The sequence below is a fragment of the Daphnia magna genome, linkage group LG2 (assembly GCF_020631705.1).
Source record: "Daphnia magna isolate NIES linkage group LG2, ASM2063170v1.1, whole genome shotgun sequence".
NCBI lineage: Eukaryota > Metazoa > Arthropoda > Branchiopoda > Diplostraca > Daphniidae > Daphnia > Daphnia magna.
In genome coordinates this window covers 3349042-3367894 of record NC_059183.1, presented here as the reverse complement: position 1 = coordinate 3367894, position 18853 = coordinate 3349042, and the positions used below count along the sequence as shown (strand labels likewise).

Below are 18853 nucleotides of genomic sequence, written 5' to 3'. Positions count from 1 at the left end.
ATAGGCCAAATGGGAGTACCTTGAACTGGTACAACCCATCAGCCGTAATGAAGGCAGTCTTGTGACGGTCCTCCTCTCTCACCGGAATCTGATGATATCCGGCCTGTAAGTCGAGGATGGAAAAAAATTCTGCTCCTTCCAATCGACTCAGCACATCCGCAATTCTTGGTAGAGGATAAACATCCCGTAACGTGACTGAATTCAGCTTTCTGTAATCGACACAGAATCTCCATGTTCCATCCTTCTTTCTGATTAGCACCACCGGTGCGGACCACGAGCTGTCCGAAATTTCGATAATTCCCGCCTCTTCCAAACTTTTTACTTGTTCGTTCACGATGGTTCTAGCCTTCCACGCGCTGGCATACGGGTCCTGATGGATTGGCGGGGAATCTCCCGTTTCAATGTTGTTTTCGGATATGTTGCAGCGGCCTACTTCCGAAGCGTTTGCCGCAAAACATTCCAAATTCTCTTTTAGCAATTGGAACATTTTTTCACGTTTGTCTTTCGGAATATCATGATTGACTTGTTTTTGAGGCCAGCGGGGTGAAATCCACTTTGGCTGCCAGTAACGCGTTTCTTTTTGACACTCCCTTGGTTTGTAGAAGTTTTCCTGATGGTTCGAAACAAAAGTTCTCCGCCTGTAAAGCTGGCGCTACTGTCATCACATTGACCACTGAGAAAGAAGGGATTGTTACATCAGCGTTGGTAATAAATTTAACCGACCGTGTTGGGTGATCTGTCCGCTGCGATTTAATGGCTGCAAGAGGCTGATCTCCAAAAGTAATTGAGGCCTTCGGCTCTCAATAATCGATTTCCACTTTGCCATACTGCTTCAGGAAATCATTGCCCAAAATCAAATCAATTCCGTCCATCCCAAATACCACCACTTTGCCAGTTGCGGTTTCCATTTTGTGGTGGACCAAAATGGTGGCTGCTCCCATCAACGTTGCTTGTTATCCATTAGCCATCACCACCCACGGTCCGTCCCATGGACGCATCACGAACTGGGATGCACGTGGCAGCTCCGGTGATATAACTGTCAGTGCCGCCCCTGTGTCGACGACTGCCATTACTTGCCGTGTTCCACAAGTGACTTCTTCTCTGATCAGCTTGCTGAAATCTAGTCTAAGGATAGGTTGCTCCTTTATCTCGTCCTGTGTTGATGAATCTGCAGTCGTCTCGGCTAGCTGGGACACGATGTTGATTGGCGCGGGAGGACCCAACGGCCCTCTCTGTGGGCCAGAAGGACCTGAGTAGGGTCGTTGTCGGAAACGAGCAGATTGTGGATTTTCCCAACAATTCCGGGCCAACAGTAACATTTGAGTACTCCGTTATTGTTTCTGTAGATTCTCTCCGACTCTCCCCACGTAACTGTCTTTTCGTTTCCTGGTCTCTTCGGAGGTGGAGTTGCTTGAATCTTCAAACTTTCTACCGCACCTTGCAGTTCTTTAATTACTTTCCCTAATTCCATATCAGCCGCAGTTGGAGCTGGGTTTGGAAGGGTCCAAATGAAATCAATTGGAACATCCGCCACTCTTGTCGCCGCCACCCCGAGCACCGCGTCTATTGGCCAAGAGCTTGGCATCAGTAAACCATTTCACCGCCTCTAAACATTTTTCGCCTGTTTTGGGTTGTAACGGGTACAATTTTTCGACCAACGAGGGCGTAATCCCCCAAAAAGGTAGTCGACTTTGGTGGCTTCCGCCATTTTTGGATCCACCACCCTACAAAGATCAATAACATCGTAATAGTAGTTAGTTGTGGCTTCTTCGATACCTTGAACCCGGTTCCGCAAGCGTGTTTCCTGGAACAGCTTGTAGTTTTGTTGCTGAAATTATTTCAAAAACAGTGTTCTGACTCCGGTTACTGCCGGAAGATCAACTGCGTTGAGGCCAACCCCCGGTCGTATGGGTAAATCACGCAACTCCGTCGGAAGTTTGGAGCACAGGTACAATTTTCTTGCCGCTCCATACAGATACATGCTGAAATTCACCCTGAGCTCCGTATCGCCCCATTGATTGTACGCTCCAGTTTACTCGTAATGCTCAAGCCAGTCGAAGGCGTCATCTTCCGGCGTTGCCTTAAAGACCTTGAGACTCAAAAACTTTAGCTGAGGAGGCATAATGCCAGTACCTGAATCACTATCGGTATCTGCAAATAACTGCTCCTCGTCAGTGCTGTCCACGTTTTCCTCTTCTTCGCTTTCGTCGCTACTTTCTTGTGCTGCCTCAATACTCTTGTCTACGTAAGATTCTTCAAGATCTTTCGCAGTACTCTCCAACCTTTTTTCAGCCTGGATTACCCGCTGCCCACTTTCCACTACGTCCTCTGTGCTGTCCGGCTCAAAAAATGTTTCTTCCAGCTGCTGTTCCAGTACCGGGCGCGTAGATGGAGGCAAAGGGTGTAAACGTCTGCTCGGATCCCTTGGACAACTAGGCAAACGTCGATTCGATAACTTTCTCATTTACCTCCGGCAAAAAAAAAATGATTAATGTCTTGCTGCATTACAATACCTCAAAATCTTGTCACAGTAATAAATGATTTCCTTGGGAGAAAGCTAATAGAAACCTAATAGTCCTACCCACTGTCAGCCAAAAACGTGGCTCCGTATCCAACAATTAAAGATTTGGCACAGCCCGTTGGTTAAACCGCTTGTGGTAGAGCCCATAAACGATTTTCGCCTCTGACAATGAATAATACTATAATATAAACTTCCTTGCCTTGTCTCCTTAGTAATGCTGCATCTCCACCATTTGTTACACAGGGGGTAATGTGTAACACGAGTGTATTAGGACGTCCACACTTTAAAGACCATGTATTATACATATGCCGACATGCCTTATGTTGCCATGTATCAACTTGCCCCAACCCAGGGTGTATTCAAATAACAATATTTATTACTGATTAATAATCGATAAAAACAAATCTGTTGTTGCAGTTCAATAGAGGAACAAATTTTCTATTTAATTATATGCATAATAAGTAAAGATATAATTGATGAATACCAAGCACGCAACTTTTGTGAATTTGATGCAAAATATTTCATTATTTTCTATTTTTAATAAACAATTTGAAATAAAGCTATAAAATTTTACACAAATGTGCGCACGATGAACACCTTTTACCACAAATTATTTAAATTAAATCTCTTGGACACAATTCTTCTAAATTAAGAATTGTCTACTTGCCCTCCTGCAAACTAGCCCCACTCTCCCCTAGGTACGTTTTAAGCAAAAATTTTACAGAAATGGATATCCCATGATGAGGACTATCCATTTCTGTAAAAATTGTTTATTTTGGACTAATATTTTTACCGATAGAAGCTATTTGAATTTCGTGTACTCGGACATGGGGAGTACCCGAGACACGTTTAACCGCACCAACCTACCTACCTGAAAAATGAAAGATCGGTTATACCTCGGGTAGGTACTTTTCAAGCGGTTCCTTTCATTTTACAATTCCCAGTGTAAACGATAAGGCGTTGCCCAAACTCGTAAAAGGTGGGCAAGTAAAGGGAAATAAAGTATAATAAATGAAAACAAAATAATACACGTAAATAATGATACACGCAATCACACAGAAAACAAATGAAGGCACCAACCGTTTCGCGGTGGCACTACTGGTAGATAGGGGGAAATGTTTCCCAATGTTAGATTGGATTATATGATATATTAACAAGTACGTAAACATAACCAAGACTAGTCGATAAGAGTCAGCTAGTATGCTTTCATCGACTAGTTCTTAAACATCGACTAGACTAGTACCCTCAACTAATCGATTAGTGCCAAATTGTTTATCTACAGTTACAAGTTCATAAATATGGACTATACCAGGGCGTACACACGTAGCACGTCGACAAATTCATATTAAAACAAGTCGACATTTTTTGACTAGTCGATAGAGTTAAACACGAATCGATCAACCGATAAACGTCGATTCTATTCGTTGCATCCGCTCGACCTCAACGGTGTTGAACCACTGTATTCAGCTCTTCAAAGGGTTCACAAAAAGGCAAAAATTGGACTTTATAGAAAGTTGGCTGGTGTACGCCAAATGTAAAGAGGTTCGACTGGTGCGCCTCACGTGGGGATTATGGAACTGTTGCTGTTTACTGTGCTTCACGGACACCATTCGTCCGTATACTTTTCCATGTATAACGTCCACGGAAGTCACTTTTTGCTTTCAACAGTCCTAGGCTCCTAGTAGGCTGGTTGCTATGATAAATTTCTTTAGGTTTTTTTTTTATTTCTAGAAGGGAATCCTTTATTCGACTTGAGTCACATTTGTAACAAAGTTATCATATTTGTAAACTTTAATGCAGTGATTTCCTGAATCTGCGACATACAAAATTCCATCACATAGACTCAGTCCCTGAGGGCCATAGAGGGGATCGGAGGAACTATCGATAAACTGCAAAAATGTTCCTTGTCGGTCAAACACCTACACGGATGTTTTCAAAATATATTAAAATTTTTATTTTCAATTCATTAAAAAAAATTATCACTTTAATTACCACTTTCAATAAAATTAAAAGTACCTGTACACGAGAATTTCCCCAGTCTGCTACTAAAATGTTGTCATACGGATCTATAGCGATTCCCGTCGGAGCATTAAATTGACCTTCGTCTTCGCCATTGCATCCAAAGCTGTATAAAAATTGGCCGGTAGAATCAAACACCTAACGAGGAAGCTGTGTTCAGTTTAAATTAAGGAAAGGCCAATAATCTTTACGAATTGAACACCTTAACTGCGTGGTTATGAAAATCTGAGATGATGGCATGGCCAAAACTATTGATTCCAATAAAGTGAGGACCAGCTAAATGATCCTCACCAACTCCGCGTGACCCAAACCGTCCGACGAAACGTCCGTTGGTAAGAAAAACACAAATTGATGATGCCTTGTTGTCGACCACATAAATATGGCCTTTTCCGTCAATGGCTAAACCTTTAGGACCTGTATCGATGGTGAAGATTAATTTTCTTTAATGCTACTTATTTTAGCAAGGCCGAGATTGATTCGAGGAACTTGATCTATTATAACGACACGTATATAGATAATGTCTATGTTAGATGTACCTTGTAGTTTGCCCATTCCAAAGCGAGATAAAAATTTTCCTCTGGCTTCAAAAAGTGAGACCCAACGGTTTTCGTAATCAGCAACGATAAACTGGTCACCTTCTGGCAGGAAAGCAATACCTGTTAACAAATTTATGAAAAACTTTAAAGTAAAAAAATAAGAAGCTTTTCTATTTACAATCCTCGTTGTTAAAACAACTTAAAACCTTATTCTAGAAAAACGTTGTTTTTTTTAACTTAAGTAACACTTCAGCTATATGACAATATGCAAACCCTGTTTTCTATGAATGTTTCTTTCAAGGACTGTCAATCATCAATCAATCTCGCAATTGAATCTATTTCCTTGAACACAGCCTATTTTATACAGTATAGGCTACTGTGAAATAGATAGAAGAATACGATACGTTTTGAAAACGAATAGAATAAAAAAATTGAAAATATACTGTACATTTATATACGTACTGTAGATGTATTTTCTAGCCTACACTTGTGCTTCCGCTATTATTTTGAATTGGAAGAAAAATTTCATAAGAATTTGGTCTACCTGTTGGTCGCTGCAGCTGACCCAGAAGCCGTCCGCGTACGATCGGTAAACTTCCAAAGCTGGAAAATTGTATTTCATTTTGAGTTCTTTTTGCTTTGAAAATCTGGACGCATTGGTTGTTAGAGTCTGTAGCTAAAATTCTTCCCGAAACCGCTGTGCTGATATCCTGTCATGGGCAAAAGAATTTTATTTGAATGCTTTTGGTGTTACTTAAACGTTGTCCAATAGAACACATCTTTGTTTCTCGTTCGTTTTGAATAGACGACCAAATAAAGGGTGATAGATGTTTAACCATAATACTTACTTGGGGGTTAATGAACTGTCCTTTGGCTCGTCCGCGGCAGCCGATTCGGCTAATGAGGCTGTCGTCTTCAGCAGCAGCATCTTTAAGTACCGTATCTGTGGCCGACGAGCTTCGTAACTGATCTCCACAAGACTTTTTTCGAATTCCACTGGGAAAAATATCAACCTTTACCACGCAGAAAGTTATTATTTATTGGATTCAAGAAAAATACGGCGTGAATTGTGTATTAGCCTACTAAGGTCTACCAATATTTGAATAGTTTGTGTATTGGTATACAGAACCCACCAAACGATTAGGTACACCCCCGTTTTTTTAGTGCATTCTTATGGCGCTACGGGTCTAAGGAAAACTTGAATATCTTTTTACTGATAAGGACTAAATTTTTTTTCTTTTTTCCTCTATCAGAAGAGAAAGTATTCTAAAAGTTATCTTAACATGAAAAAATTGTAGGAGTTACACCCAGGGCGCTAAAGTATCGTTCACATGATTAGGTACACCACTTTTCTCCCCATAAACGCCATGTTAATACCGGCGTTTCCAAAAATATAAATAAAATACTTCAAAACATCCTTAAATTAATTTTTTTATGCCAAACGACGCGTTTTTCTTTACTCTATTAGAATATAGTGCATGTTTTTGAATTATTTGAACTAAAAAATGCTTCACTATACCCCAAAGTTGTTACACTGAAATGTTTTACAGAGAAAATTATGATTTGTGCTTGCGCCACCAGGGGTGCTGGGATCAATTTCAAAAGCTAAGATTTTTTTCTTTAAACTTATTAAACGAATCTTTCACCACCAGCAGACGTACCTTTAAAGGGCTACCAATGACGGTGCTGTTGGGCAAAATGATATCAATTTCAAACTTGCCGGCTTGAGGAAATGAGAGAATTGTTTCCAAGAGATAACAATCCAGCTGTCGTACAGTAAAGGTTATTTTAAAGATCGGCTTATTCAACTGTTTTTTTGTAACAGTGGGACGCAGGCGTATACTTCCACCGTTGCTGTTGTTAGTCGTCAAATGATGCAAAGGACAGGATATGAAGTTCATGCTTTCAGAAGCCTTGCGACCTGTATTCTCGGACTGGTGGGAGCAATAAGAATTTTCAGAGCCATGCGTGTCGTCTTCAAAAGAACTGTAATGGAATAATTTTTTTAAATGTCATTGATCATCACGATGATTTTATATTCGGAACAAAGAGACGCAAAACAAAGTGCACTAGAATCCCAGTGGGGACAATTTCTTCCCGGTCTATTGGTGTAATAGTCTACTGGTCAACTCACCGAGAAGCTTCACGTAAAGGACCACGAACTGTGACAGAAGGCAAGCATGTTCCTGGTTCAAATTTGTAGGGGGATGACTGCTCTCCTGGAGAGCTCCATATCTTGATGGAGACAGGGTACTTTTGTCCAACAGTTCCACACCTTTCATTTTCGATTAATTTGCCGGAGAATTCCACGACAAGTGAATCTTGAATCATTCTTTTTCTCTTCCGTTTGTCCAAGGAGTTATTGGTCTATTGACTTACTTTCCAGAGCCACGAAAGGTTTAATTAATATCCTACGTACCTAATGAAAACAACAAAAAAAGAACGAATAATTTTAGTTTCTGTTATTTAATACCATACGAAAGGAATTTCGTGGTTAGCTAAGTTAGCTAGTCGACATTTGTTAAAGATGTTTTTGATTAGCCAATCGAAACTATTTAAGGAACTTTTGGATTAGAGAATGCAATCGCTAATCCGGTGTATTATAGCGAATTCACTCGCTAATCGCCACTTCATTTGCTAAAGCATTCGCTAAACGTATGTGAATTAGCCAATACACTAGCTAAAGTAGCTAATGTACACTTCATTAGCGAGACCATTCGCTAAGTAATATAATTGCGGAGCTTGGTCTCACATTGTCAAAAACAGCATTAACGATTGCACTCGCTAATTTAATTTTAATAGCGAAAGTAGTCGTTATTGAATAATTTTTGGTCCTAGGACCAAAACTCGGTCCCACAAGTCCTTTGCCAATTAGCGAATGAACTCGCTAAATCACAATTTCGAGGCCTCTTTCCACACTCAAAATTCAAATAGCGAATCAGCTCGTTAATAACTATTGTTCAACAATTCCTACAAACATTGATGATACAAATTTCTTTTTATTTTTGCAATCGCTGACCATAAAACAACAACCGCAAAGATGTAGTAATAATTTAAAGAATGGTAGGTCAGGCTTCTAGTTCTTCGGTTTGATAAAAACGGACCAATTTCTCGTCATTAATATCAGGAATAAATGTTGTTGTCTTGTCCGATCGAACAACTGATGCAACAACAGTACAAAAACCATACAAAAATTGCTAGAGAACCAACACACAACAAAAAGAAAATACCAGAGTGTGGAAATTGATACATAAAATTAAACGAAAACGAATGTGAGGATGGCATTCAAGATGGAATTCAAGATGGCCGTCTCCGACTAACAGTCTCTCTAACACTTGACTAACAGACTGGAATTAAAACCTTTATGACTAATCTCAGAGGAGGACACGGTTGCCAAATTAATCAAAACTGATCAGGTCAGAAATAGTATGTTAGCGAATGCATAAGCTAAAAGGGGAATGTTTTAGCGAGTTGATTAGCTGTTTCAATTTTTTATAGAGTTGAAAGAAGGTTTGAAATTAATAATAAGTGAATGCACTCGCAAAAAGAGGAATCTATTAGCGAGATGACTCGCTATCTAAGTTTTTCTATGGTTGAAAGAGGGTCCGGAATTTTGAATTAGCGAATGCTATCGCTAAAGAAGGAATGTAGTAGCGAGATGATTCACTATTTAAGTTTTTCTCAAGGATTGAAAGAGGGTCCGGAATATTGAATTAGCAAATACTCTCGCTAATGAAATTCCAATAGTGAATGCATTCGCTAATGTCCTTTGGGACCGTTTAGGACCAAACTTCGAAATTCGACACATTAGCGAATGATCTCGCTAATGGAGTGCACATTAGCTTGTGCATTGGCTAATTCACATACGTTTAGCGAATGCTTTAGCTAATGAAGTGACGATTAGCGAGTGCATTCGCTAAAATACACTGGATTAGCGAATGCATTCGCTAATCCAAAAGTTCCTTAAATAGTCTTGATTAGCTAATCAAAAACATCTTTAACAGATGTCGACTAGCTAACTTAGCTAAAAAACCAGACCCCATCATACGAAAGCTGTATCACAAAAGTGGGATGAAACTGTAATAATTGCGTAATTGATGACTACAAAACTTTATTGTTATTGTAGTGCTTTTCTTTTTCGTGCTTTTCTTATTCAAAAACCGAAAGAAAACAAATCAAGAAATATTTTCTTATCTTTGCTTTTCCTAAATGATCTGAATGTTGGATAAAAATTTTTTAATTTTTTTGTTGATTTTTTTTATTGAGTTTTAATCTTAAGTAACATTGCGTATAATAGTTTGGCGTGAAAACCAGTAAAAACTCTTTTCTATTTATTCAAAACTTACTTCCGAAGAACGAACAGTATAACTACAGTATATCTAACTAAAACTAGATATATAGGTAGATTAAGACTGTTTTTAATCATTGTGGAGAAATAGCCAATGGAATGAACAGTGGGAGTTATAGAAACGATCTCAGGCGGATTCGTTCTGAAGGTTTTAGTTTTCGCAGAAACCCACCCAAACGGTAAAACTGAGTTAAACGGGGTTGAGCTCTTTTCAAGAGGCATATTGGCCTACAGTTATGGGTAAAAAGTGTCGGTCACAGTTGCTTTTTCCAGCGTTTTTCCGTGTCTCTTCAACATCAACGTGCAAGTTATACTACGTAGAAACAACTCACAAACGAAAGATTTATGCCTACTCGGCATATCAAGAATTTTTTTTTCCTGGTTGATATCAGGGTATACGTTTTTCTTTAACAGTCATCGTAAGGCGCACAATTCTACGAACACTAGTCTAAAGCCTAATAGAATCAAGAGCTGAGTTCTTGGAAGGTGCAATTTCATATCTCACCTTGTGGGTGCGCAGTGTAGCTTGCGCCAGTGGAAACCCGTGCTTTCTAGGAGTTAGCATAATAGCTCTTTGTCCAGTTACAGACCCTTTTCTAACGAAGTAGAAACAAACAATCCCTGTTCGGTAGATTAGGCACATAATCTTAGCCCCAATTAAAGGAGTTTTTCGTACGTGTTGATGCCTTTATTTTGATGCGAAATGCAACAAATATACCTTCATCCTGCCATCAGAAAAACACGACACTTGTGCAGCATGTAAAAGAAAGTCGGTAGTTCCGAATCTCCTCCTCAATCCTTGGGAGGAGTGGCAATAAGATTTAATCTAGGTGTTGAAAACTTCCTTGATTGCTTGTTTGTTGCGAATGAAATTGTCGAAAGAAGATAGAGCTCAAGCGATTGATGGTTAGCATCAGAGATATTCCATATACAATAGTAGCCAAGAAATGGCTGAACTAGTCAAATTTGTTGGCCGCTCTAGACAGTGCAGTGTTCTTTCGAATAAAACTTTCGAATAAAATTCAATGTAGCTTGTTGTACGACATACAGGTAAACGGTGTCTCGCGCCATGTGGCGCTTCGACCGTGCTCGGAAGGGGCTGCGTTAACGTCGCCCCCGGAGGGGGCCCCCGACGTTAAACGCAAGCGCCCCTCCCTCGTGAACGCTAAAGCGTGAAAGCACTGAAAAAAACAAGAAAAACGGACTGATAGAATAACGCAAAAATTCGAATATTTTTTCGTTAGTCGTCGAATAAAAATTTTCCTTATTCGTATCCGTTATTCTTATTCGTTGTAACTCAAAATTGTATCATTTCGGATACAATTTCGAATGTATAATTTTATTTTCGTTCGGCAAAAAATCTCATTTTGATTGCCGTTTAGTACAAATGTTTTCCATTTTTAATGGTCTAAATTCCTTTTTTATTTGAAAATTTATTCGTTATTCGTTATTCGAATATTATTCGTATTTGCGAATAAAACAGCCTTTTTATTCCTTATTCGTTATTCGTATTCGTTTATACTGCTTATTCGTATTCGTTTACAAAACGAATCAAGTCTTTCCTTATTCGACAGAGCACTGTTAAAATATACCGGCTTATTTTAGGCATAAAAACCCAAATTTTGACTTAAAATCCAAAGGTTTTAGCCAAAAGTTCAAAATGACAGGATTTAATAATATGGATGGATAATTAAAAAACTGCTTTATGCTTAAGTGTAAATCCTTAAAAGGTGCATAAAATTAGTTTAGAGTAGCTTTTTTTCACTCTTGGTAGAAGTATAAGTGTTTATTAAACAGGGAAAAAATTTTGTCTATTACGTGATCGAACTCTGCCATATATATTTCAGCGATGTGATACAGGTACTGTAACCATAGCGCTACTAATAAATCAAGTTCAAAAATACTTTAATTGAGAATGGGTCATCATGTCAATGCCGTCAATACAAAGGATTTTTTTTTCAAATAAGATTGAGAAATAGAAATTTTTCCTTTGAGAAGAAGATAATTATTGAGATCTTCGACTCCCTTGCCACCTGGTATTAAGAAGTGGGAATCCTCTATAAATGGGAACTTTGTAAAATTATCTTTTATTGAACCCAATATTGAAAAAAAAAACTAAAGGGGATTAATCTCAAGTAGGGGAGAGTGGGGCTAGTTGGCAGGAGGGCAAGTTTGCAATTCTTAATTTAGACGAATTGTGTGAAAGAGGTTTTATTGAAATAATTCATAGTCAAAGATGTTTATCGTGCGCACATTTTTGCAAAGTTTTATAAATTTATCCCAAATAGTTTAGGAAATAGAAAATAGCGAAATTTTTTGCGTCAAATCCACAATAGTTGCGTGCTTGGTATTCATCAATTTTATCTTTTTTTGGTATGCATATAATTTTTAAAAAATATTAGTTTTATAGAAAATTGTGTCCTCTATCGAACTGTAACAATGGATTTGTTTTAATCAATTACAAAGGAGTAATAAAAATTTTTATTTGAATAAACCCCGGGTTGGGGCAAGTTGATACATTGCAACATGGGGCATGTCGGCATAGGCATTATACATGCATATGTATAGTACATGGCCTGTAAAAATGTCAGGGAATTGTAAGTCGAATTTTTGCTAGATATGACTTATGGTGAACAGTGGTATGCATTAGAGGCCAAAATTTGGCAAATTTTAAGTGTTTCACTTTATACGATGTTCACCTGTGAAATGTTTACCTGAATTATGTATATTATTTTTTATTTTTTGCATTTAAGGCTATTAATCTTTATGTAAGTTATCACAACTTATTTCTGAGTTTCCCACTCTAAAATAACTATAGGATTTTTGTTTATTGTAATTTTATTCTAGTTTGTTTACAACATCAACATTTCACTGAAATCCGTATTTGAAATACATGTGGCCAACTTACCCCACTACCACTGCCAACTTACCCCGTTAGTGGGGCATGTAGGCAAATTTTTTTTAGCTTTTTGAACGTTGATTTCGATATGAATTCTTCAACGTAGATCAAATTTAAAAATAGCACGAAAAAGCTGGTTATCTGAGCTTTCTTTTACAATTTTTTGGGTGTCAAAATATGAAAAATTAAAGAAACCAGAGAAGAAATTAAAAAAATTGTACCAACTAGCCCCACCCTCCCCTAACCCAAAAAAAACGTGTGATACAAAATTCGATTTGAATGACGGTTTTTCCAAAAAATCGATTTCTTAATCTTGGCTTGAACTTCAGCTTTCGATGTATCAATTTCTCTTAAGACGCAAACTGATTCTTGGCTAGGTGTACGACTTTTGAGTAAGTTGACGGCGTCCCTTCCCAATGTAAGAATTTGCTTCCAAAGATCGGGCCGTAGCAGTCATTGTTTTATTCTGTTATGCTAATAGAACTTATAGTCCAGTCAACCCTAAATTCCATTCTATCAGAGCTCACGTACGTAATACTTCACGAGTAAAACTTGGTATGAGCCGTCAGCAATCGGCCTAGGGTAATATGCCGTATATCCAATTTGAAACAACAACAGCTTGGAAATTAGAAAGAAGTACATTACTAATAAATTCATAAAACTACGGTACATTTTTTTAGTAAACTAGTCTATATTTGAAGTGATTTCAAGGTATGAGTGAGGATCACGTCCACTGGTATAGTGAAAGAAATTTTTAACGAAATAGCACTTAGGCACAAATACTCAGCAACATGGAACTTGTAGTATGTCATGCTAGCGTGATCAAGGATGGATGGCTCTGTGCAAAGGTTTAAGCCTCTTTTCCTTATACTGTGAGTTAGTCTCCTAGCCTTGGCCATAATGCTAACAAAATTAAAAATAACGTCATGCTAGAGATTTCAAGCTTTCCCAACCAAAACTAAGAAAATCGCAGAAAAAAAGATGCACATAAATGGATGACATTGGAGAAATTATCAGAGCAGGGTATATTGACTAGAAAGACTGCTTTTGCCTAAATTTTCACCTCACGGATTACAAGCAGGCCAAGGTGACAATCGCTCTCCTACGAGTGACATATAATCAACACAGACCAGTTGCTGGTCCTATACAATGGTTCTGCAGCATAAGAAATAGTTAGCGAAAGCAGGAGAAGATAGGCTACATCATGAAAACGTTCTTTGCGCATTTAATAAGTAACACCGTAAGCGTATGAAGTGGTACGGCGGCTCCAATTACGGTACTCATCCGGCTATAATATTAAAAGCAGCCGATTGGATTTCGAAATTGACTGTTTATTAGCTACCTTATTCTACCTTGGCGAGTTTACTGAGATATTCCTAATGAAAATGAATACGAGAGTCCAATCTCATTTCGTAATTATAATTTTCTTTTGCGTCTTACTTAAGCCTACCTACTATTAGGCCTACTATAGTGATAGGTCTTATGACAATTATGTGACAATCAAAAGTGACTTGACGATATGTTTATTAGTATACTAAGTTTTCTTTACTCGTCTAGGAGAGCAGCGAACATGAATGCGGTTCAAAAAAGTGCATTTGAAGTTTTCGTTTCAGTAAAGTTTTTCTTAATCAGACAAAATATGGCTTGAGCAAACAGGTCAGTCTTGTTTTGATCAGTGAATGGTGTTTAACTAATCAAACGCACAGAAAATGTTTAACAAACTTATAATATTGCATTGATTATTCATTGGCATTCAATATTTGTTGCTTAAATTCTGTTGGATAGGACACATAATAGGAGCTTTGAATTCGAAGATTTCAGCTGAAAAGACACGAAATCTGTTGACGGCCGAGAGAAGGACTACATGAAGACAGCTTAAACAATTTCGGGCTAGCGCTATTAGCCTACAGCTAAAACTTTTATAGCGATTTTCGTTTCTGATTGTTTTTCCTTTAATAAACGGAATGCTTAACTCGTCAGTATAAGGATATGATTAAGAAATTGTATTTCCTTTAATGCAGCCTTTTAATGACTCGGAAGTAACTTCAACATTTTCAAAAACAGTGGTGCAATTGGCTAATGATTATGACTGGCGTAATACAGCAAGCTTTCTATTTTTTTAAAGCAGTTTTTTATTATTTTTTGAACAATCCTTTTGATTTCGTTCAAGGGCAGTGTCATGGTATAGGAGTTATATGGTACGCGTACTTCCCAGAGCCGTCGACTGCGAAAATGGGACGAAAATTGGAATCGTCAACATCGGCAACTCTGGCCGGGTGTGTAACTAGAGGGCCTACTTTAACGTAGGCTCTTATGGGACTACCCCCTTTGAATTGTTACATTAAGGTGTTTGAATTTTTTTTTCATTTAGAAAAATTTTTATCGTGCGTAGAATTAATTTTTATGCAAAGTTCATTTTTTGGATTTTAATTTAAAAATGTTTGTATAATTTAAAAAAATAAAAATGGTCCAAGAATTTCTGAAAGTCTAAAATAAATGTCGTAAAATCACTACCAAGATCGTACATAGCGCTCGGCCCCGCGCCAATCGGGGAGCTTTTTATTTGATCCGGTGCGGGGATAATCTTAACCGGGGAAGTGATTTCGGTGCTTGGTGCGGTGATATCGGTGATCGGTGCCTTCCCCGATTATCAATGAATAGTGATCTAAATTGGCAGTTGCCCTGCGGTGAACAAGAACAAAATGTGACCCTAGTCACGTGATTCTCGTTGGTCTATCAGAACTCAAGGTCACTGGTAATACTAACCCCCTATGGCTGAAGCGGTGCTATCGGTGCAGCACCGATTACAGCACCGTTCCGCACCGAAAAAAGAAATCCCCGCACCGAACTTCCCCGATTCATTTAAATCGGGGAAGCTTAGCGGTGTCCCCGATTAGAATGTGATCGGGGCCGAGCCCCAATCGTACGTATACAACGAGAAATTTTTACTTTAATATAACTTACAACCCTGGACGTTTACAAGCTCTAATCCGGTGATTATAAAGCGCCAAGCAAGAAGAAATTAGTTCGTAGAGACACGCAGCAATATTTTTTTAAATCAAAGAGAAAGGAACAAACAAAAAAAAAAATTTAATATAGGGGGGGGTCCACCGTCCGCCAAACACAAATAACACTGTGAAATATTGACAAAATAATAGCCTAACTAAAATTTATGGACTCCCAAGTTCATGTGCTCCGCATGGCGTGGCTCCGAAAACCAGAAAGAATCTAATAATTAAAATAGTTTTATTTTGACATGATAGCCAGCACATTTCAATTGAACCTGAATTAGTGGTTCGTCTCGTTCTTGGGTTAAAAAATCCCCCCTCCCCCCTTATGCAAAATTATTTTTTTTTTACCATGAAACTTACGTACCTGAATAGACGGAATAACTTCAGCAGTGGGCGCCTCGGTTGGAGAAGAAGAACTGGATGATGTACTGGAAAGATGAAACAGGAATTCAAACAAACTGGAACAAAACGCGGCAAGAGATAAGATAGCTAAATCTTAAAAAAGTTTATTAATTCCACGCGTGACAAAACTTTTTGTGCATTAACTGGGCAGCATTCGGCGTTCCGTTACGCAACTATACGCGGTTGCTACAGCAAGTTTACAACTTGAGGAACGATGAAGAAACTGATCTTTCTCTACTAAACTTTTACTGAGACTAAGGTATGATGTACAGTGTTGGCCGGTTAGCCATAGCAAATACTTCGTGTGAACAAGCAATCCGTCCTGGTCTACTGGGCAGCACGATAACCATGCCTAAGGGTGTTACTCTAGCTGGTAAGCCCTGGTGTAAGAGAACTAGGCGTTGGTAGATAATTTTTAACGGATACAGTGGAAGGTACTTGGTGCTATGATTTTTGAATGGCCGACCAAGCGATGTCTCATTATTGCCAATATGTTGTAACGAAAAAGCCACTTGCTTTCAACTTATTACAATTGTCTTTATGGCAATTTACGCAACTACATGATAGAATATCTCTTGACAGGGCTAACTGGCCAGTACCTGCAACAAGTGCATGCATAACAATTAACTTTCCAAGGTAAAAGGGGGGTTCCATACCACTGAACTTGCGCAGCCATTTCCGGAGGATTTCCTTCACTGAAGCTCGCGCTACGGCCGAGAACCTCGTTCCGCATGATAGAGTAGTTGGTTTGGTATTCGCCTCCTGCTCTGGCGGATGTGGGGCAGTGAATGTCCAATTTGTTAATATCAAGGTAGCTAAAGCTGACTAAAGAGCTACGGCAGATGCTTCACTAGAACATTCTGTTCAATAGACGTTTCCGAAGATAAAAATTAAAGTAAAATACTTAGATTTGGTAACATGAAGAGATAATTCAAGTTTACCTCATGGGTACACAAATCAGACAGATACAACTGAAAGCTGTCGCTAGTTCGTAGGCCGAGGCAATACCTTACTTTCCTTTTCTGGGTTGTATATATTCTTGTAAATTCGCCCAGATCTTCATTAACAGCTGCTGTGAAATAACACGTTTAAGATCGATGACGATAACAGTCTAACTTTCTCTGTACGAAGAATATTCAAATAAACCGCGCAATGTATAGTAAAAATTGATAAATGCAGAAAACTACAAATCTGCCTTTGTTCTATGAAACATCAATCCTATGGTTGTACTCATCATTCCTGTTAGTCACATGTTGATAGTCATACTGAATAACCAATTCCAGTTGTACAACACTAATTGTGTGTAAGCTGTGGCACTCAATGGAAATATACCATCCTTGCAGTCAAATAGGAATGCACAATAACTGAACCCCGATGTGTCTGGCAAAAGATTAAGTTCCTGGAAGCACAATTTTTAACTATAGAAGTGACATTAGCTAGAACACCAACTCGAATCACAAAAAACTTGAATGAGGCCTCAAATTTGTATTGAAGAATCGAAAGATGGGCAAATGATTTCATACAGAATTTACTGTTCTTTCAATTCTCTCAATCGTCTGACTGCTGAACGGACTGTTGCAGCAGCTGTTGTCGAGTATACCCATGCACCACCGGCAACTGTCCGGCGACACCTTTTGCAGGACCAAATGCCTACACAAGTCCGTTTCATGGCATCCTGAAGAAAAAAGTCATTGATTACATTTGAGTATGACTGCAAAGCTACAACAATAACACATACCTTTCCACAGAAACTGCAGGTATACTTGGCATGCTGAGTGATTTCCATCTTCTTCACCATTTTACGCAAAGACGCACCATAACGGGTACCGTATTTTCCTACGATACCAACCTTCTTAGTACGCTTTGCCTGCAAATTAACGAATGTCAACAAATGAAATCGTATTGTAAAATACTTAGAAGTATGAAACTTTACATTGCTTGTCTTAAAATTGAATATGTTTCAAGGATGCTAGAGATTTCATAGGATATTTTACCCACCATTGTGTATGCTTCGTAGAGACCTGACGTTAAGTGGCCCAGAAAAGAATGGAACAGTCAGACGACGACCAACAGACCAAGGAAGAAAGGGCAAAAGAAGAAATGGTACTAAACAGAAGTTTCCATGAATGAATTCCAATGTTGCAATGCCTTAATATTTTTCTTTTTTGTTTGTACCAATTTATTATATAGTACTTAAAAAATTCTAGTTTGATTGCTTTGTATCGCCGTTAAGTTTCAAGAATTTTTCATATGGTCTTCGAATAGTTGGTTGAATCTCCTGATTTCCTCATCTGCGAGCTACGACCGACAAGTTAACCGAAGTTAACTTAATAGACAACTCTATTTTTCCTCCTCTTGAGAAGATTATTTTGTGGGCACTAGAGGCGTGGAAGAACCCAATTGAACATCATTAATTCATTATAATTGTCCAGTAACAGCTAAAATGTCTCTTGATGAAGTAAGTAAAGTTGTATGTTGACAGTTTTTTACAATTAATTTGGTCTTTTTTCGTACATGCTTTATAACAGAAATTCAATAAAGCTGCCGAGGATATAAAAGCCTTGACTGCTAGGCCTACTGACGATGAACTAAAAGAAATTTATGCGTTATTTAAGCAAGCCACTGTTGGAGATGTTAACGTTGGTTAGTTTTATTCTGTATTTTCCACATGAAGTATTTTAATATCCTATTACCATGTTCAGCACGACCTGGAATGTTGGATTTTAAAGGGAAAGCCAAATGGGATTCCTGGGAATCAAAAAAAGGCATGTCCTCAGATGCAGCCAAAGAAGCATATGTTGCAAAGACAGAAGAACTGCTGGCTAAGTATAGTGCATGATGTACTTCTAGTCGAATAGGGGAGGAAAATCTCATCTCATTGTATAGTGCTCACACTGGAAGGTGTCTTTTTCTCCCTTACATTTTCAGAGTACTTCAAGGATGAGGATTTTTAAAACCATACAAAGTAAAAATGAAAATGTGTATTAATTCTCTTTATTTGCAATTGATGAACTTTGTTCTATTCATTTAAAATGAAACAGCTTGCAAAAATTTCTGATCCAGTAAAATGCAAAAAACACATTGTTTAAAGCATTGATCTACAGTAATTCTCAGTTT

General features: G+C 38.3%; 2 protein-coding genes across 4 annotated transcripts; one reads left to right on the top strand and one right to left on the bottom strand.

The window, feature by feature from the left end:
• Nucleotides 1-4235: 4235 nt before the first annotated feature.
• LOC116917655 (tripartite motif-containing protein 2) lies at nucleotides 4236-17254 on the bottom strand. 2 transcript variants are annotated; one of them, XM_032923206.2, is made up of 11 exons: nucleotides 16678-17254; nucleotides 16393-16596; nucleotides 15699-15762; nucleotides 7211-7495; nucleotides 6738-7062; nucleotides 5925-6089; nucleotides 5621-5786; nucleotides 5077-5196; nucleotides 4743-4954; nucleotides 4538-4678; nucleotides 4236-4440 (listed from the first exon to the last, which is right to left on the bottom strand). In XM_032923206.2, exons 4-11 carry the CDS (start codon nucleotides 7405-7407, stop codon nucleotides 4264-4266), a joined length of 1503 nt encoding a protein of 500 aa, XP_032779097.1. In that variant the 5' UTR covers nucleotides 7408-7495; nucleotides 15699-15762; nucleotides 16393-16596; nucleotides 16678-17254; the 3' UTR covers nucleotides 4236-4263. The 2 variants fall into 2 exon arrangements, with proteins under 2 accessions (XP_032779097.1, XP_045026248.1); XM_045170313.1 differs by lacking the exon at nucleotides 16678-17254 and having other exon boundaries at nucleotides 16393-16615.
• Nucleotides 17255-18006: 752 nt separating this feature from the next.
• LOC116917657 (acyl-CoA-binding protein homolog) lies at nucleotides 18007-18817 on the top strand. 2 transcript variants are annotated; one of them, XR_006643875.1, is made up of 4 exons: nucleotides 18007-18194; nucleotides 18265-18379; nucleotides 18439-18701; nucleotides 18778-18817. XR_006643875.1 is itself a non-coding variant. In XM_032923208.2 (3 exons), exons 1-3 carry the CDS (start codon nucleotides 18180-18182, stop codon nucleotides 18573-18575), a joined length of 267 nt encoding a protein of 88 aa, XP_032779099.1. In that variant the 5' UTR covers nucleotides 18007-18179; the 3' UTR covers nucleotides 18576-18714. The 2 variants fall into 2 exon arrangements, 1 of the variants encoding a protein (XP_032779099.1); XM_032923208.2 differs by lacking the exon at nucleotides 18778-18817 and having other exon boundaries at nucleotides 18439-18714.
• Nucleotides 18818-18853: the final 36 nt, after the last annotated feature.